The sequence below is a fragment of the Agelaius phoeniceus genome, chromosome Z (assembly GCF_051311805.1).
Source record: "Agelaius phoeniceus isolate bAgePho1 chromosome Z, bAgePho1.hap1, whole genome shotgun sequence".
Lineage (NCBI taxonomy): Eukaryota > Metazoa > Chordata > Aves > Passeriformes > Icteridae > Agelaius > Agelaius phoeniceus.
In genome coordinates, this window is record NC_135303.1 from 19,398,178 (window position 1) to 19,419,068 (window position 20,891).

The 20,891-nt window shown below is 33.9% G+C and overlaps 1 protein-coding gene across 23 annotated transcripts in view; it reads right to left on the minus strand.

Annotated features, from left to right (window-relative positions):
- Positions 1 to 1,248: 1,248 nt before the first annotated feature.
- The window catches only part of PPIP5K2 (diphosphoinositol pentakisphosphate kinase 2), a 50,000-nt gene continuing 30,357 nt past the window's right edge, over positions 1,249 to 20,891 (minus strand). For 10 of the 23 annotated variants that reach the window (XM_077172099.1, XM_077172100.1, XM_077172097.1 and 7 more), the window contains 14 exons: positions 20,623 to 20,846; positions 18,954 to 19,081; positions 18,654 to 18,768; positions 17,286 to 17,393; positions 17,087 to 17,203; positions 16,346 to 16,519; positions 13,785 to 13,958; positions 12,864 to 12,887; positions 12,498 to 12,567; positions 10,319 to 10,438; positions 9,391 to 9,453; positions 5,460 to 5,591; positions 3,800 to 3,928; positions 1,249 to 3,184 (listed from right to left, as the gene is read on the minus strand). In XM_077172099.1, the coding sequence (XP_077028214.1) occupies positions 3,081 to 3,184; positions 3,800 to 3,928; positions 5,460 to 5,591; positions 9,391 to 9,453; positions 10,319 to 10,438; positions 12,498 to 12,567; positions 12,864 to 12,887; positions 13,785 to 13,958; positions 16,346 to 16,519; positions 17,087 to 17,203; positions 17,286 to 17,393; positions 18,654 to 18,768; positions 18,954 to 19,081; positions 20,623 to 20,846 (1,682 nt within the window). In that variant the 3' untranslated portion in view covers positions 1,249 to 3,080. Of the gene's footprint in view, positions 3,185 to 3,799; positions 3,929 to 5,443; positions 5,592 to 7,669; positions 7,795 to 8,660; positions 8,804 to 9,390; positions 9,454 to 10,318; positions 10,439 to 12,497; positions 12,568 to 12,863; positions 12,888 to 13,784; positions 13,959 to 16,345; positions 16,520 to 17,086; positions 17,204 to 17,285; positions 17,394 to 18,653; positions 18,769 to 18,953; positions 19,082 to 20,622; positions 20,847 to 20,891 lie in introns of those variants that run through there. The other 13 variants (XM_077172104.1, XM_077172106.1, XM_077172101.1 and 10 more) reach the window with 13 other exon arrangements.

Sequence of the window (20,891 nt, forward strand, 5' to 3'; positions counted from 1 at the left end):
GTATTTCAGAGCACAAGACAGTTGTTTTTAAGGCTAAGTGAGGGAATAAAAAATTAGCATTTAAAAATACTCAATGAAATCTGTCCTCACAAAAGAAAGTACAATGAAAACCATTATTTAGAAAGAAAAATAAAAGAAGTCTGAACTACTACTAGAAAGTACACTTCTTTTCTTATACTGCTTCTTGCAGAATTGACTTTCTGGAAAAGTTTTTGCTATTTTTTCTTCAAGTTACATATGGAACTGTCAAAAATACATTTGCTGTAAATTGATTAGGAAAAAATGCAAGAAAAATAAAGGAGCATTATGCTTCTCTCTGTGTTAGATGACAGAAAGTAGTCTTAAATTCCTACATTCTGCCACTTATCTATTACATTGAACTGGCTTTTAAAAATCTTTGTTACATGTCTTCTGCCATTATCCTTTGAACTGTTTTTGATGCTGTTGTTCCAGGTATGATCATTATTTTTGAAATATGATAATATGTATAATTATTTCTTGTATGCATACTTCCCTAGGCTTGTTTATATGGATTTCTCCAAAACTGAACTTTGGAAGCACATCTGCTTTCCCTTAACAGCCTCTGTGTACTTGGATAATTACATAACTGAAATTTATTGATTATAATAAAGAAACATAAAACAGGATTTAAATTAATTTTAGGAGTTTTCACACATATTTTTGTGGTTTGGTCTGTTTTGCAATGATGCTTCATTTTTGAAGAAATGCTAAGCTAAATAATTACTTAAACTACATTGCAGGGTGATAATATTTTAGGAGTCACAGTCATATTTTGACCACTGATCTTCTGTAAACATATTTTTTGACCTCTCCAAATCTGGTTGGAATAGGATGTATAGTTCAAAAAAGTTTAATGTGAGAGAGAGTGATATTGCATAAAAAAAGGGAATTAAAAATAGGTTCAAACCTGTACAGTCCACATTGTGTCCTATTGTCAGTCTCAACAGCAAGTAGAAGAGCACTCACAGTGGTCCTGTATTTGATATTATCATTCTGGAGAATGACAAAGCACTGCAGAATGTGTGACTGCTGCTTACCTTTTTGAGGAGTGATTTCAGTATAAAATGATACCAGCATTTCTTTTATGCCACATCCTTACCACCAAGAGTAATTCTGGCTTATTTGTAAATTATTGGCGTATATGTAGATTGTTTTCCACTGAGATGACTTTGTCAGCTACTCACTATACTTCACGGTGCTTTTAAAAGGAAATACAATAGAGAGAAGTTGCCAGTGACCTTGATTTTATTTAGAAGCACATAAAAAAAGTTATGCCACAGCTTTGGTTGACTGGAATGATACATATACTTAAATTTTTAGGTTTTCCTTTTAAATGGTAAACAAGGGTACATTCAGTTGTATGCAAGACCAACATTGTAAATAACAAAATTACACTATGGAAAATGAAATGTTTGAAGTATATAGCTGTGAAATCCTTAATATTTTTGGTATTGAATCAGCATTATTAGAAATCATCTGCTGAAGCCATTTCATATATGGTAAACACTGAAAAAAGACCCTGTGATGAAGTGAATGTAAATAGTAACTAGTGAATGTAACTAGTGCAGCTTGCACTGGCTCTGGAGACAAGTAAGAGCCCTACTTAAACATTTTACTCATAAGCTGTCTTCTGCAGCTTAAACATGAAAGGAATTACCTAACTTGTAGTTATGAAGTCCATTCTTACTACTCAGCCACTTGAACTTAAAGAAGTGGTCTATACTTTCATACATGTGGGGTACTGATAACCCAGTAATTTTTCATGCCTCAGAAAAAAACTACAAAAATTGTTTAGATTGGATAATTATTCTAAATAACACCATAACTCCATGTTCCACCAATTTAGAAATTGCTTCTTACATCTCATAAAATGTTTGTTTTTTTTCTTATTTTTGTTTTGTGGGTTTTTTCTGGTTTTTTTTTTTTTTTTTTTGTTTGGTTTTTGGTGTTTTTTGTTTGTTTGGTTGGTTTTTTTGTTTGTTTGTTGGTGGTTTTTTGCTTTGTTTGTTTGTTTTTTTTGTTTGTGGGGGTTTTTTTGAGAGTTGCTGTCAACCAGTACCTTAGAAGGAGGGAGGTATGAAAATTCCCAGGCCATGACGAATCCTGAGTATTTTGCAACAGTATGCACTGAGTTCTGGTAGTCCACAGTCTCTCTCTGTGCTGAAAGGATGACAATAAATCATAGGAGGAATATTTACAATTTTCAGAATAAACCTAGTAGCAGACCAGCTGTAACATTTCTCATTCTACAAAACCTGCTTTTCAGTATCACCTTTTTCTAGAAACACATGGCAAGGAAAATAAAACTGTCTTTTTTTAGTAAGCAAAAGAAGATTTTGATAAAAGATAGTTTATAGATATAAAAGACAGTTTTATGTCTGGATGATATACAGATATCTGTATACAAGCATGTGTACTAAACAATAAACAAGAAGGTAGATTTGAATGTTACAGGTCTGATGTAAAAGGAAAAAGAAAAAGAGTAGTCAAAAGTGCTGATACGCAAACTCACTCCATCATGCCTAATTATTGCAGCATATATAATATAATATAATTAAAATGCAGAAAATATCTGCTTATCTCCAAACCAGGGAAAAGACATCTCTTTGGAAATGTAGTTAAATTAAAAAAAAAAAAAGCCAAGATGCGTGTTCTGTTTCAGCACACAGAAGAAATTCACAGGGAGATTATAAACTCCTGAAAATAGAAGTTTATAATGACAACAGACAATGCTTTCATTACAGTGACAACAACAAAGCCACTGTACTATATACCATCTTGTTTTTGTACATGTTTACAGTAGATACTTGAAGACACAGAAAAGGTTCATGTGCAGCTTTTCCATTAAAAGCCGTGACATTCATCAAACTGATAAGTATGTTTAGAAAATGAGAAAAGATGCTTGATGTAAATACTGTGCACATTAGTTAACCATGTATAAAGATTTTTAAGTGCACTATGAATTGGAGATGCAAACATGAATGGCTTTTGACAGCTCCATAACTTGCTTGAATGCACACTAAAGAACCGTTTAAGAAGTTGTTTCCAGTTTTGTCTGATCATTTCTTCTCAGAAGGAGTTTCACCACAAAGTTCTGCATCTACTGAGGCCTCTTCAAGAGATGGTTTAATATTAGATACATTAACAGGACATCCAAGGGTAGCTGTACAGATAGAGAGAAAAGATGTATTAGATTTTACACTTAATATCCATGCTAAAAAGCAGAAAGGCAAGAAAAATGCATGTTATCTAGCACAGAAACAAATAAGCTACACTATCTAATGAAATCAGAAATCCAAGTGAAATTTGGTCTCTAAACAGCACAACCATCCAAGGGCAGACAGTGTAGTGGGCCAACAGTTCAGACTGAACATACTAATGATTGAATGCATCATCATGTTATCGGCAGCTTTAGTCAGAACAGAGTCACAGAGCTCTACATTAGGTGTTCAGAAAACATCTTAGAAATTTAGCCATTTAAATAAATAAATTTGTTTTACTTGGAGATAGCTGTCATACTTCAAAACCAAAGCTCATGAACTTCAGGCCATAGAAAATGAAACAATTCAGAGGATAAGAGAAAGTAACTATTAACACAGTTTTACTGTTAAAGTTATTTGTGCAATGCTACTGAGTTCTCACTGACTGACAAAATAATTCTACTAATGTAGGGAATGTTAAGAAAATCTGTCCTATGAAATTGTGTAATATGTAAGGAAGAATTATACTGCTGGAAATAATCAAGTTAGTCACTCTGCCTTTGACAGAATTTACTTACATAAGGTTAGTTTCTCCACCACTAGCCTTTCAGGCAAAGTTTCAAGTGGAGTTGGTTGAATTTTTGCAGGGGTAAATGTATTTAAAGAAATTTTCCTTCCTGAAAGGGGCATCATGTAAGTTGGAGTAGCTGAAATGATGGGGGGAAAAAGAAATCATTAATAATAAAAATATTCTGACCTAAACCAGATGTCAAAAACTGTAGCCACAGGACTGTGTATCCATCCAGCAAAATAGATACCACATTTATACAACCAGCTACCAATTTTTTATTCAAGTATCAAACCCTTACAATATGAAAGACAAATCTTAAAATCTCTTTTTTACAACAGAAAGCAACACAATAAGTTCATGCTGTTAAGGCAGAATTTCAGTAATAGGTGCCTTGCCAGAAGAAGGCAAAAAGCCTTCATGCTATTTCTCATAAGTTAGGAAGGTTGCACCTGAATAGGTTTAAGTCCAATATGTCTATAAAAAGTGCACACAATGCTTTAATCTCTAGACAACCTCCAAACAGTACAGGAAAGCAGGAGAACTAAACATCTATGACTTTAATTGTCTCAGGTCTATTTTCCAATCACTCCTTGGTAGAAAGGTGACAACCATATGCTAGAAGTATGACACATTTTGTTTTTCAATATTTCTTCATATTGAAGACACACAAAATTTCTAACCAGTATAAAAAGACATTTTAAGTAGCTGAGAATTTTCATATACTTACAAACCTCTCTGAGCTCTTTTTCAGTTACATCAATTTTCTTAAAATTGCTTATACTCCTTCTCAAATATAGGAGGCCTACCCTATCAAATAAGCTGCTGATTAAAATCTAAACTGTATAAAATAATGGGGGAAAATTGAAAAATCCTGTAGTAGAAAAAAGGGTTAAGTCCAAACAGGTAGAATACTGTTGTATCAGTACTTTGATAAGAAACAATACAAGTTTCTTTTTAATCAAAGCGTAAGTCTTTAGACACTTCCTTAGGAAGAATGATTTTCAATCACCTGACACATCCTATTATGTGGTAAATCTGACCTAACTTAAACTATTTCCAAAGACACAGCACTAGAATCACAATGGGAAATCATTTCCCAGACACATGCACGTGGATAGAATTCAGCTGTATTTCCTTTCAAGATCACCTAAACTTTAAACACGCAGCACAAACTGCTAAAAAGCTAAGTAACTGTAAAGCACTCTACAGGTGAAACCCCAAGTAATACTGAAAGAAACAGGAAATAATGAAGTTTTAAGTGTTAATGCAACACTATTCTGCTGAGGTTACTGATAGTGCAACATTACAGTATAAAGCTGGGAATGCTGCATGCTCCCTGAAAAGCATTACCTGTAATCCAGCTGACTGTGGACAGTACAGAGAAGTCAATATAATAATAAAGGAAATAAACTAACTATGATTTCATTAAATCCTTAATTTACTACCTCAGCCAACAGAGATGCTACTTCAATGAATTATATATGTCCATACCCACAAAAGGATACTGCAAAATGTAAAATTATGGTTTATGTACATTTTCATTTTCTTCAAAAGCAGTATCCTTTTTTTTTTTAACAAATTTACTTGCTAGCTGCAAACACTGCAAAGATTAACTAAACAACAGTTAAGAATTTAAAATTAACATAATTACAAATTATAACCAGTACATGTCTCCTGTAGATTTTCCCTTGATGGTGCAGCAACAGAAGCAAGAAATTCATCCACCTGCTTCAGAGACAAGGAATTGTGTAGAGTTTCCAAAGGACAAATAGAAGGCACCATCGAATACAGTTCAAAACCTAAAATAAAAAAATAATAAAAAAAGAGATTTCCAAACATAAGACAGGATTTAACGTACTGCATTAATGCATGATAAAAAATGCTTAGTTTACATGAGCACGTGCAAGCATAAGCTTCTTGAAATCTTGGAAATTAAATATTGCAGGAGTTGGAACAAGATGAGCCAGTTTCCAGCTAAAGATACAATACATGGGATACAAGTCCCGTGTACACATGAAGTACCCATGTACACATAAATTATTCCAACATGAGAACTGTGCCCTACTCCCAAATCAGTTCATGAAAGATAATCTCCCTTTAAGACAAATTTAGCAGATCACTAAAAAAAAAAAAAAAGGCAGGAAAAGATAGTTATTTATCCTAATCATTCTAGTACCTGGCACAAGACTAAATAGGTAATTCATTCATGCAAGAAAGAAGGATAGCTATTTTGTTAGCAGACAAGAGCTAAAAATGCTGTATCTTCCAAGAAATAAATTTGCAGAACTCATGTTCTGTCATCTTCAGTATTCTGTGAAAATAAACTGTTGCCTTTAATATCAAAGGAAAACCACTGTTAGCATTTTTATATCTTGAGGTTACACACTTTCCCTTTCTGAGACAGATGTACACCTACCTTTATGCATTTAAAAGCAGTATTGAAACACTAGAAGTTTCATATATTGGAACAGGTAAGTAAAGCAACCCAAAAATCTAAAAATTTATTGGACTTTGCTTTTCTATGTTAGTCTTGATCATACACTAACCATGCATATCCATATTACTAACAGACTAAAAAGTGTTTAAACACTTTGGCTAAAAAAAATTTGCAGTCCTCTAAAGTGATTCAAGTTTGGTAACTCAATAAACAGCGTTTCATCCAGTTGAATTTCAGAAGAGGAAAACATGTCCATTAGTGTTTTCAACATACAGCTGTGTAACATTACAACTTTGCAATTCAATACTGTAAATTTCTTCGAAGACAATTAAATGAAGAAGCAATAGTGAATGAAATAATGTTTAGAATTTCAGTTCAAGGTACATTTATTAGAGATAACATGACTGGGGAACTGTTCTTTCCCATAAAATAATAAGCAACAATGTTCCTGTGATATCCAGTGTTGTCCATTCACTCTCCATCAGTACTATGCATGAAGAAGAAAGATTTCAACCCCCAAATGTCTATACTTATATTTAGACCCACCTTGGCCATATTCAAATTTTGGGGGCCATTGCTACAGATATTCAACCAACTGAGGTAGACTTATGTCAGCTTCACTTAAATTATAAACAAAATATTCCATTTCATGAAAATAGGAGTTTTGTGTACAAAAGAAACACCACCATACAATTAATTTCAATTCTCTTATAAAGTCATTAGCTAGCCTTCAGTGTAAGCACTAAGATGCTTACCATACATATTAATATCCTAAATAGCTATATGCATGCATGTAAAGCGCAAACCCTTTCGTTGCCTTACAGTAAAATGTAAGATTTCTCTTTTCCCTGACAGAAAAGTTCCTATCACTTGAATGAAAATTATTTCTTTCTAATTTTGCAATTAATGAAGTGCGACAATGTCAGGTTAACTTTTTAATAACTATTATTGTTATACTGCATGTTATAGAGAACCAGAGAGGAATTCCAAAATGCACTTTAAAAGAAAAAAGAAATAAAATTTTCTTGTTTTAGAAATTTCCCCTCCAAATTTTTTGTTAAGTTTTGACAATTCTGCTGTCACCTAGTCATATCCCAGAATGTCACTGTAGTATCTTTATTTCTAAGGGATATGGCTTAAAACATAATCAGGAATTCTACGTGTCGTGTTTTATTTGAATGTTTTCTGACAAATATTATCTGATGGTATAAGAAAAAAGTTTTAAATTTCATGATGAAAAAGCCCAACAGTATCCCTTTAAGAAGGCAATTTCCTGTACACTAACAGCCTTTGATTTTTGCCTGTATTTATTCTTAAAACATCAAAAGGCAAGCCAATGAAAGGGTTAACGCAGCATCTCAAAAAGCCATCCCTGCTGTCTTAAGATTCAAAAACTGTAGAGACATACCACTGGAGCCTAGAAATTCCACAGAGGAAATGGACCAGCACCTAAAGAGGTGTCGGTGTTCTGCAGAGGCCCAGAAAATAAGGTATAGCACTTTCAGAAGATACTTGTTTCACCATGTTCCTTGAACTAAAGATGGGGTGGGGGGAGTGGGGGTAGTCTGAAATGAGTTAAGAGGGTGTGATAACAACATAAAAGTAAGAAAAAAACAAAGTGAAAGGGACAAGGATAATTAAAATGATAGTCCAAAGGACAGACGAAACAACATCAATAGGGCGTTATGTTAGTAGAGAACCCCTGGAAACTGCAATATACTTAGGGTTCATAGGAGCTCATACTGCATGCATTAATCTTGTCAAAGATGTGTAGCAAAACTGCTGCATTACATGAATCAGAACAGTAAGTGTGATCGATAAAAGCTATTTAGATCCTTTTTTTTTAAAGAATAGAATCACAAAAAGTGACTTAATGGAACAAAAGGTAATTCTATTATTAGCCACAGATTCTGAAATGCAGTTCTTACTCTCTGATCTTGTATGTTTTGGGAGTATTGTTTGGTTTGAGTTCTAACATAAAAAATGGACTTCTGACTTTTCTATTTGAGATAAAACATTAGATTTGTCATTTTAGATCAAACACAGTCTTAAAAGGAAATTTAGCCTTACTACAGTTTTCCTTTATAAAGCACTGCAGTGCAAAAAAGCCACTATAGATTTAAAATGAATGTAATAAAATACAAGTCTGCTTCTAAGCAAGGCTAAACAAAAACTCAAGTCTTTTTTTTTTTTAACTTTTTTCCTAAGCAAATATATTTTGAATCTAACATGAAAATACTGATGATTTCCACTGCAATTTCAATATCACTATCACTGAACTTAGCCAGCAGTCATGCACATTTTAAAACTGCAGTGAAGAAATTTGGAAAAGCTACATTCAGGTCCAGTTGGTCCTGAATATATCTGGGGCCTATTCAGTCATGTAGAAAGGGAGGCGCAAAATATTTTGCTGAGGAAGAAAAAGACATACCTCTGTCCTGTGTGTTAAACGAGAAATTTTGCAAACTGAAGACAGTTAACTCTCACTCTTGAAGCTCAAGAGGTCAATGCTGCTCAAGAAGTCACAGCTCTCTTGCTGTGATTTTTAGTGCAATATTTAAGTAATTTGCACATCTGATGAACAGAGAAGTACGATAAGGTAAAATAAATTTTTGTCCCATAAAAAATATAGCAATTTAGCAGGAACAGAACCAAAGCTTCTGCTTTAGTTTTTGTAATTTAGCATCACTTCAAGAAGATAGTCATAAACTCCAGCTGTCAATTCAGTGACTTATTTTAGAATGGGCAGGCTCAGAGAATCAGCTCAGCAGGAGAAAGACAAAGAAGAAACAGCAGCTATCAAGAAGTGTATGTTTAATAAGATCAGATTTCATTGTCTGTATCTTGTACCATACAGTCTGATCACACAAGAACTTCAGGAGAATAATTTATTAGAGAGATCATGATTAACAGTAGTACCTAATTTTTTTTTGCAGATTTTTCTAAGTAATGAATTTTGATGTTGTATTTATACTAATGAATGGTAAAGAAAGTATTTAGGATATCTAATGATTACAAATATATTTGGAATTGTGCTTGAAGTTAGGAACAACAGACGGCTGGATGATACTGTACACCCCGTATTTGAAATAAAAATAAAAGGGATGAAGCAAGAAACCTTTTGTTTTTGATTTTGTTTTTAAAATAAAAGCAAAACGTACCATTGGTTGGGTGTCGAGCAAATGAGATAGAAAACCTTTTAACAGCAGAACCGCGTGTGGTGTCTGAGAAAGAGAAAAACAGGTACCTGAAATTTGTAACAGCTACCAAAAGTGAGAGATTTTAAAATAGAAAAGGAAGAAGAAAGGAAAATAGAAAAGATGAGACGGTATTAGAAGTGAGTGGCATGCAGAAGGGACCCAAGAAAAGGGCTAAAATCTAAGTAGATGTTAAAAAGAAGAAAATTTGGATTGTTGGTAACTACCAGATGTGTAATGATGTATATGAAAACAGGCAGAATGAGCTCGTGATTCTGGCATACAAGGTTATGCAGGTTAGAGTTGAATACTGAGAAGTGAAGTGGGGGGGAAAACAGCATGAATACTGTTTCACCTCAGAGTTATGAAGGTGTGCTTTGGTATCTTTACATTGTGAAATCTAGTGAGTGAGTTTCTTCTCTATGCCAGATTATCCAAAACTGAGAATCTCCTGCTCCTTTGTAATCCAAACCCCACGAAAAAAAAGTCAGGAATCCTAAAATTTTCACCATCAGTATTTAACTTATTAGTTTATAATTTCATTCCTTGTATATGCTCCAAATAATTTAAATTCAAGATCAATTAGCAGTGATAAAAAACAGAGTTTAAAATGATTAAAGAATTTAAAAACAAAACTTTCAGTTTACTTAAAAAATGCACTTCCTGGAATCTCCTGGCGCACATTACAAGTCTATGATCTGGTGTTCAATTCAAGACAAACAAGAATTAACTATGCTATTAAGTTAAACATAAGCAAGCTATGGGCAATAAAGAAGCAATAGAAACTCATAAAATTAATACTAAGGCCAAAGATTCTAGGATTCCATTAAAATCTTTAGAAGTTCAATGTGGCACATGGGTAGTGCGTGCATGTGCTAGAGTGTGCACATACCATCTATGAAGCCAGAAGAAGTCAGCTTTTTACGATGCGTACGAGCATAATCCTGTAGGTTAGGTGCACTTGAAGAACCCCCGAGCACTGAGGTGCTAAACAGGCCCGCACAGTGAGACCCTGATGGGAGTTAGAGAAAATACATACAACAACCAGGTGTTCGTCCATTCACATTGGGGATGCATGCAGCATGCAAGCACATGGCTCTTACCACACAAAAGGCAGCTTTTGGCAGTGCCTTGGACAGGTTCACAATATGCTTGTAATGTCAGAGTGGGACTTGTAGGCTGAAACTATCATAATTTATAGTGCTTCTACTCATGAAACAGCACACTCTGATATATGAGCAAAGAGAGGACTGGCTTTAACAAAATGAGTTCTTGTCCTGTTTTCACTTTTGGTAAAAAAAAGTTACCAGTTAGCATCAATGTAAACATAAACAAAACAACAAAACAAAATGAAGATGATGATGATAATGATTGATGATGATGATGATGTGAAAGTTGTGTATTTGAATACCTGTATTCCTGAAACAAATATAAACTGGAAAAATGCTGCTCATTGCTTTCATCCAAATCAACCTTTGAGATGACAGGCTGCTATGAAGTACTCATGCAGTTCCACAGACTTAGTATGTGGAAATAATTCTAACCTCAACAAAATCCTAAATTGGAAATACTCTATTCATATTTCAGCTACCATTATTAACAATGCTAAAAACTGAAAAAACCTGAAAATTTCATCAAGTTTAACTTGACTTTCTTTCCCGAGAAGACTTTTGCACAGCTCCATGCAAGTGACAGTACTTCGTTACAATCATGCATTCCTGCCACTAGAATGGGAATTTAAACAAATCACTGACAGCCACAGATAAAAATATAAAAATAACTTTTGTAATCATCAACCATTAATGAAACTTACATACAACAATGAACAAAATGGGAAAAAAAGTTGCAAGTTTTTTCCTTTATATTTTACTACTAGTTGAAAGGAGAAACATTTTTTCACTCAGAACTTATCTTTTACATTTTAGATAAGTAATGACAGGTTTTTTTTTTTTTGTTCCTTTCATTACTTTTAACAGTCCAATGAGGGGAAACATTACTAGCACATGTGACCAATCAGCCAAAATACACTGGTGCCTGGTCTGTGGCAAAAGCCTTTCACAACAAATATAATACCTTAATCTACATGGAAATCCATCAACTTCCACAAGCCATATTGTGTCACACAAAAGAATATTCATTTAACTTAAACAAGCACATAATAAAATCCAGGACTTCAATAAACAAAAGCACCTGATTGTATGCATTTTGCTATGGGAAAAATATAATGGGAAGAAAAGTACCACAGAAAGATTAGACATACAAAAACCCCATATCTTTGCAAATAAAGGAAAAGCTACTTCTAAGTTTATGCATCTAGGTGATGCAGTTATTTATACTTATTATTTCCCATGAAAAGACACAGAAAAAAAAGCAATATTGATTTACAGCAGTGCATGATTTCATTTTTTTGGCATGTGGATCATGTGTACACCTATTTTAATAAAGCAATAGAAAAGCACCACTTGAATTAAGAGAATTTTAAAGAAGCCTTTGAATTATAGCATGATTCATACCAATGCTGAAAAGAAGAAATTAATTTTAGGAGAGGAGTATGTGCAAAACCCCTGATATTATCAAGAAACTTTATGTTTGTTCCCTATGACCCTCCCCTCAGAAAAGTATCTCCCTCCCCTCAGAAAAGTATCTTCACTTTCATCAATTGCCAACAATAGGAAACAGAAATTTTAAAGGAAAGTGTTTTAATGGTTTCCAGAGCAGGACGTTTTAATCTATAATATTCTTGCAAAATCCAAAAGCTCAATCAGAAACTACATTATCTTAAAATTCTGCTTTATGTTAAAAACAATCCTGTGTAACTGTTGTGAGCAGTACAAAATCAGTAGTATGAAGGGTGTCAAACAATTTGTTCTTTTCAGTTACAACTTATTTTAAAATTTCATTGCAAAAAATATTGTCCAGTCTGTAGGCCGACACTCAGCATATGTTATTAATAACAAGTACTATTGGGTCCTGTTAACAAAAAAGCTATTCAAAGAATATACAACTATAGAGAACAGCAGGCAGATGAAAAGCTGATAACATCAAACAAAGTTTCAACTGTAGGCACATACCTAAACCACTCTGCTTTTGTTCCAGAATAGTTCTTGGTGTTCGTAAGTTAGTATTGCTTTCTGATAGGACCTGGATGTAAGAAAAAGAAAAATAAGGGAAAGTAGAACAGCAGCATGAAACATCCATTTAACTTGATACAGCAGCCTGTTTCAGACAGACAGGTGTTAATAAGCTGTATGATAAGTGTTAGTAAAAATATGTAAAGGAAACATGAGAGATCATGCAATATCCCCTTCTGAAGGGAGTCCATTTCACATATGAGTTCCTTGCAATGAAGTGGTGCAAAGCAAGCATTCAGAATGAGAAAGGACACAGACCAAGACTAATATGAGAACAAACATTTGTGACATTTTATTTCATTTTACCAAATGCACTTTCCTAAACTGCGCCTGTATTGAAAAAAGGAGGGGAGGGAAGGAAAGACAGACAAGCTATTGAGGACACCATACGATCACTGACCATGCACAGGCTCAATCAGTATAATCTTCAGATGCTCACAGCCTTTGCTGATATAAACTTTTCCAGTGTATATAATTTCAGAATTTTCTACAATAAATCATGAAAATTTTCAAACTAATAGAATATGGTTACAGAACACCATCCATTGTCCTACATGTAAACAATATCTTGACATTCTGAATATCTTTAGATCTTCACTGGTACTTCCAGAACATTTACTGTTTCTTTTTTTCCCTGATTTTCCCTCACCCCCCATTACAATGAGCAATCTTCAAAATATTGTATGAGTCAATGGATGATGTACTGTGTTGGGAGTTTCAGATACCTTCAGATATAGATGGCAAGAATTATTAGTGCTAGAGATTTTTCCCCGCAATAGTTAATACCAGGCCACTGAAAATATGATATATGCAAAACAAGTCTTGAATAGCAACATGAAGTACCAAATAAATTATTTTAAATTGAATCGGTTGCAATTATTATATTTTTTTAATTTACCTACCACCAAATTAAGCAATGCTGGTTTTAAAGTCTTAAAGGACAACTAAACCAAAGCATAATTCTCTTTCATTAGGAAGTACACTAAGTCTTTTTTACTGTGGTAACATTTGCAATTCCTATAAAGAAACCAAATGTTTATGAAAGCGTGTAACACATTCAGTGGAAAAACATGCACTTGGTCTTTTCCCCCCAAACATTCTTGGCACGTAATTTTAAAAAGTGTAAGGTATTGCTTGAAACATAATCCGTAACAAGGGATTAGATGTCCTTAAAGACAGTTGTTGCTTGGAATGCATAAAATGTTTAATGAAGTAAAGTTTAAAAACCTGTTGCCATGAGCCAAAAATACTGGATGTGAAAGCCAGTGATTTAGGGGAGACAGGGGAAGAAGTGATTTGTTCCCCTGATCTGCGTCTTCGACGCCCAGTACCCACACCACTGGTGTAATGCAGCCAGGTACCAATACACTCTGGGCTAGACACACTCAGGGGGCTCTCTTCCTGGAAGTGAGAAAGGGGGCAAAAAACAGCAAAGCATGCAAAGTTAGATTCAACAGAGCCAAATGAACAGAAAAGAAAAAAAACCCAATCTGCTTGCACCCTTTTACATACTACCTTTAAAACTACCAAACAGCGAAGAGCAAAGAGTAATAATCCTATATTAGAAAGTTATCAGTTTCACTCTTGTATCTTCGTAACTATACCCTTTACTACAACACTTCAATCAAATTTCTAGTAGACTAATATTAGATATGAGAGAAAACATTTGTTATCAATAATTGATTCATAATTTTAAGAATTTTTCATATGTTGGAAGCAGAACTTCTGTTACCCTTGACATACTGTTTAATAATTTTTCCCCTCCTAAGTACATTAAACTTTCCTATTTATTACTTAATAGTTTCCATTTCTAGTCTAGAAGCTTATCTGAATGCTTAAATTTAAATTTAAGAATTTCTTTTGAGACTTTACAGCTGACTTACTGATAGTAGCACCAAATTGACTGGTAGTAGTTTTCCAAACTTAAAAATGTCTTAAAAGTTATCTGATGCTGGACACCTTATCAGGACTTCAAGGGAGTGTCAGGCTAAGCACCCCCCCCTCCCCCCCATATCTACATCATTACGTCTCATTAGCAATAACATTCTTTGTAATACAGTTTGCTTCCCAATGTCAATGAGTTTTACATTCCTGTTTTACCACTATAACTCATCTTTTTTTCTTTTCATGACTCAGTCACAGTTGCATTCCTTCTGTAAATATTGCTGACTATAACCCAGATTAAAATTTACATATAATCTCACACCTGACAGTGTCCTTTCAAATTAACGGACATAGGTGAAAACAGAATTGCCTTACAGGAGGAAAAAAAAAGGGGGGAGAGGGGGCAGGGGAAAAGAAAAAAAAGGAAAAAAAAAAGAAAAAAGTTCAAGGCAGTTGCAGTTTAAGTTGCAGTGACTTTTTAAAATAGCTCCAAAATACTGTTTAGTTTAAATATTCCAAATACTAGTTTTGCAGATTTCAGTAGGCCAGATGGAACTTTCTATATTACTTATAAGAAGTATAAGGTCTACACTGTATGTTTTCTCTAAATTGGCTATTTCCTTCCAGGAAATAAGCAAGCTCTGAATGCTGAAACACATCCCATTTTAACATATATTATCTGCACAGTCAAAATTTGGCAGTTTGTGCTTCTGATATCTTGCGAAAGTTAACTTCCATATAGTTTATGAAAATGGTTGAAAGTCTGAAGCTATAGACTTTTAAGCTATAAGTGCATAAGTGAACTCATAGCTAGGAGGGGAGTTTGCATGATCATTGCAAAAAACAGCTTTTAAAAATCAAAAATATTGATGTTGTGAGCATTTGTTTATGAAAAAACTTGGAAATAGAAAATGTAAGACATTAACATTTATTATGTCTGTTAATTTATGGAAGCCACGTGAAGTTATACAGATATCCTTAGAGAAGGGAATCATGCAACTTTTTCTCTCCATACTGTCAATAACCAAGTGATTTCCAAATCTGTAATACTTTTACTGCATACAGACAATTCATTCCCACGACAAACATGAAAGAAAAAGCTTTTGGTATGAATCTTCATTTCTGATGGTTTTAAGCAACTGAAAATGAGGCAATAAGATGCTGTTAGTCTGCTTCTAGCATTAATATCACAGAAGTGCTTCTATGTACCATCTGAATTTCCACTCAACCATCCCAATGGTATCAGTGATACAGCTGTGCATACCCCCCACCTCTGTGACATTAAGCCATATCTGTGAAGCACACCTAGATGTCATGGCTTACAGCACAGCAAACTATATTGTTCAAGATGTTACCTACAGAATTCATGAACAAATGCCAGCCACTTAAAAAGAAAGCTTCCACTTTATCCTTCTTACCTTCAAAAGCTTGACAAGTGGAGTCACTTTCACTCCACATGACAGCAAATACAGCAGAAGAGGTCTCATGTTCTGCACCTCCCCATCCACCCTAATACCTCTGCTGCCTTTCAGCACAATCACCCTGAAAGTTTGCTCAATTCCCAGTAGTAGCTCTCTTGTAAGGATGAATAGAAAAGCAACGTTTGTTAGTTTGTAGATGTAGGTTTAGACTGAAAGACTCTTCATTTCAAATATCAACTTTTCTAAAATAGCTTAAAAAAAAAAAGGAAGTAAGTCTTATCACAATAATAATTAAAAAAAAGCATCCCTTCAGAGGAATTATTGCCATGGAGGATTTCCCACTGAGTAAGGGCAAACCTTCTATGAGATGTATCATGCTGGTTCTGTATAATCAAAAGCAGAATGACATTTGGTTTTGTTTTTTTAAAAAGCAAACAAAAGTTATTATCTTTGACAGAAATTATCTGGAACACAAACACTTACTTCAACAGAACCAATCTTCCTGGATCTTGGAAGGGGTGACTTTCTGTGTATGTGAATTGGGTCTGATACCATTGGCTTGAACATCACTACTGATCGATCCGTTTCATCTCGTTTAGGAGCATGTACTTCCTCATCACTATCATTTCTATGAGATGTTTTCTTTGAGCCTTCATTCTACAGAAAATACATAATTCATTCTTAATTTTTCTGCACACCTTCAAACATGTAGACAGAAGTGGCTCTTAAATAAATGTGTCACATAAAGGTAAAACAGGCTGATTTTAAAAATACAAGATGTAAATCACATATTTTGCTTTGCTCACATTCCTTTCTTGAAAAGCAGTTATAACTTCACTTCCCTGACCATGTATCTTGGAAAATATCAATCCTTCCTCAACAATATGTATTCATAAACATGCCAAACTACTTTCTTAAATATATCTTCCAGTTCCCAGAATATTATTCATGTGACACTCTGATGTTGATATCACTTAGAGTATTTTGTATTTATAGTAAAAATTCTGGCAAAACTTTATAACATTCAAATTGTCTGTGTCCTTCACCTCAGTGCCCATTCAAAATAGAAAATATTGGGACTACTTATCTTTTACTGTATATTTTTCTACCAAAAGAAAAACCCACACTTGTATTTTTTACATAACAGTTTTAAAGTGTTTATTTTAGGTATGTCCATATCCAAAAAAATCTAAGTTTTGCTTTGTAGAAAAGCATAATTATTACCTCTCTGGAGGCAGGTCTGTATCCATATCCAGATGGTAAATTTTTATCTTCCTCACAGCCTTTTGCTCCTGGACTGAAATGCAGCTCTACATGAAAACGTTCTTCCGAAGAAAGTTCCTGAAGTAAAATAATAGGCTTATACTTTAATAAATAGCTCAGCACTACTACTTTCTGAAGATATTTATCCATTTTTAAATACCTTGTTTGGATCCTCATAGAGCATGATAACAATCTGTGTCATGTAATTGAGTTCATTGACCACATTTAAGTAATCCATAGCTCGTTTCCATTGTTCATCTTTTGATTCCTTATTGAGAAAAAAAAATCAAGAAGTAAAACTCAGCTATTTTCTTTAAAAATGATTTTTTTTAAAAGTGATGATTTCACTTTTCCCCCATTTACACAGATTTTCATAGCAGAAGTGCAAAGCTCATCATAGTTAAGGAAAATGCAGAGGTACAACGAAAAAAACTAATTATGAACCTCCATGAGTGACTTAAAATTGCTGATCAAATGACTGAAAAGTGAAGAGCAAACTTTTCATGCTATTTCAGTGTGTTTTTCATGCTTTTTCGCCAATTATGATATGTAGACAGAGGCACTGTTTTCAATTCTTCTGATGAGAACTGCTAATATTGCAATAAATTCATTTCAGCTAATATATTGTGAAAAATGTTTTTAGATATTACACAAACAGAGATATCAGCCAAACAGAGTAAACGAAGCTTTCTAGTATATAGAAGAGGTGCAACCGTCACATCACAAACTACTTAGATGAACAGTCACCTTTCTCATGCTGTAGCAAAGAAACCATTTAGTAACCCCACCTTAAGAGTTCATCCGACTTAAAATTGGAGTGCACCTGTTGTAGCATGTCACAGAGATTTATAAATGCTTTTGCCATCACTGAGTTTAGTCATCTATTACCAGAAGCAAGTATGTCAATATGACAATTTGAAAAGCAGTGTATAAGTCAAAAGATATCTTACAAGCAGATGTGGTGCTGTATGTATCTACTCCAAGAGCTTAGTTTAAGTAATTTCTGAATCTGGAAACCTTGTCTTTTTCAGTGTGAAAGACTATCAGATGGAGATAATGCACCACCTTTGTAGTACTCTATAACAGTACAGGAAAGTAAGAAAATTCACTGTACACGAGAAACTTTGTACTCTATGAGCAGTCTTGAAATTAGGTAGGGATGTTTTGACAATACGTCAATGGACAAAACCAGTAAGCGAGTGCAAAAGTAAATTCAAGAGAACCCTTAATCATAACTTGAGAATAAAAGTTGAAAGAATTATTGGTGACAACAGACGACAAAAAAGAAGTATCTGGCCTTTCCACATCTATTTGTGATTCTAACACCTACAGCCAACGGAACACAGCATTACTTTGATGGAAATTAACATGCTAATTAATGTGCAATTTGCAGTATGTTTCTGCATAAGTAATAGAAAATAAAGTGTTTAAAAACATGATAAATTTCAAAGACACTTAACGTTTCAAAACAATCAGAGGAAGATTCAGGTTCCTCTCAAAATATCAGGGCTTCAACAGAGAAACTTACATCACATAAGGCACCATAACGAAGGGTGGATAACAGAGAGTGGACGTGACTCTCACTGGTGAAATACAGCCGGGTACGAACATGGCGTTCTGGGGACATAACACCCCTGGAGTAGCTTAAAAAGAAGAAAATGTTATTAGACTATGATAAGATGTGCCTTTATTTTTAAAATAGCTGTTAAAAAAAATATATATTTTCTAATTTCTGTGAGCTAAGAAGATTCTTCAAATTTGAAACCTACAGAATAGCTCTAATTTTTATGGTAATTAATGTAACCATGTAAAGAAGTAACTGGCTTACAGAGGGTGAAGCTTATTTACAGTGTCATCATCTTGAGTTCTCTGAAGGTCAGAACGAATTTTCCTGACTAGAGGAGTGCAGTAACCTTTGGCAATCTCCAATTTCTCAGCTTTAGAAATACCATATTCCTGTGTAAAAACAAACTGACTTTTAAAATTCAGTTAAAGATTAATATGACTTCTAATTCAAAGCTTCTATATTAAAGCAAATTAGTCATCTATTAGTTTGCTCTGGCTACAAACCATTTTTTAAACATTTTTACTACTTATGATTAGTGATGTAGCTTCAACTAACAAGCACTTTGCCTTTTTGCTGTTTGACTTGATATAGACAAAAAGTTTTCCTTCATTAGTTAAATCAAAGAAGTGGATTTACCTTCTGGTATGATAAAGCTCTTCTTCTTAACCATAATATCTATGGAAGCATTCTGCCTTCTTGTCACCATCTCCATCTCCTATCCTGTCCCCAAAATGTTGTGTTTTGTAATTTCTTTTTTTTTTCCTTTCTTTTTAACAGTCACTAAAGAGATATATTTCATATGTCTACCTTAGTTTGGAGTAAGCCACCCCAGAGACTTCCATTCATGTCAAATAATCACAGAAATGATATTTATGTACAACTGAGAAATTACTGGTGATATTAAATGTTGTTATATCATCAATATTTAAAAGTATGTTCATCCAGGAGCTTCATACTCTGTGCTGCCCATGGTATGAAAGTTAGAATGGATCTTCTTGTTACACTAGAGAGTAACACAAGCACTGTTCCTTTGCATTATGTAGGCTATAAAGTTTTCTTTGTTTTTCTTCCTTCAGTATGTGTCCTCATTTTTACCTGCTCTTCTCTAATTTTCTATTCAAAATTTCAGCTTAATAGACCACACACAACAATGCATTCTAAGCATCACTACTATTTTTGTCTTTCATGTCAAGGAGTTTGAGAGATGGGGGAGGAAGAACTTCCTTCAAATGCTGCATACAATATGGGTAAGCACCTCTGTTACAACACTGTTCTGTAACTGCAGGGACACTTGGGGAAAGCTTTAGTCTGTTCTGTCCTGTTATCACAAATCAATTTCATGACCTGCCACCTCCAAGATTTTAGAGCTAAACAAAGTTTAACAGCTTACAGAGCATGTAAGTTTAACATGTCTATTTCTGGCCTGAAAGTCTACGAAATTTAATGTGTACATTCACATCATGGACTCTTACAATTATGAAAAAGCAGAAAGATCTTTTTAAATTAAAATTGTTTGAAATTAGTTAAATTGCATAGATTAGGATTAACATCGCCATTTGGAAAGAGCCCAAAAATGAAATGAAATTAAAAGCAATTTAAGAAAACATAGTTATTCACAAAGGCAACTGTTAAATCTATGATGAATGGTGAAGATGAACCCTTTTAATTTAATACACTGCTGTAAGGAAGGAGGCATGTTCACACCCTAAATTTCTAGAAAAATTCACCCTGAACACAGATTAATTATGAATCAAAATTTTCCAAAAAATCCCAGTCAGCTTGCTGCTGAAAAATACAAGATAATGTTAAAGGCTTCTATTATTGCAAAATGTGGGAGTTTCAAAAGAAAATACGAAGTAGACATTTTCACGAAAATTTGAAAAAGCATTTATTCTACACTTTCTTCTAATTAATAACTGAAAATGCTTACCTGAGGAATCACAATGTCAGCTAAAGCCTTTGAAAGTCTATATAATTCCATTGTGTTTTCTAATTTTAAGGATCCATTGTGTTGTACATCATATTTTATACAGTCATAAATATCAGGAATTTTGCTAATATCATATCTTCCATTTTTTGTTTTGAAGTCTTTTTCCAGCTTGGCCCACCTGCGCAGCATCAGTTCTAGAGTTTCACTGTGGTACAGCTGAATATCTGGATAGACGTATATCTTTTATAAGTAATTAAGGCCATCCAAGT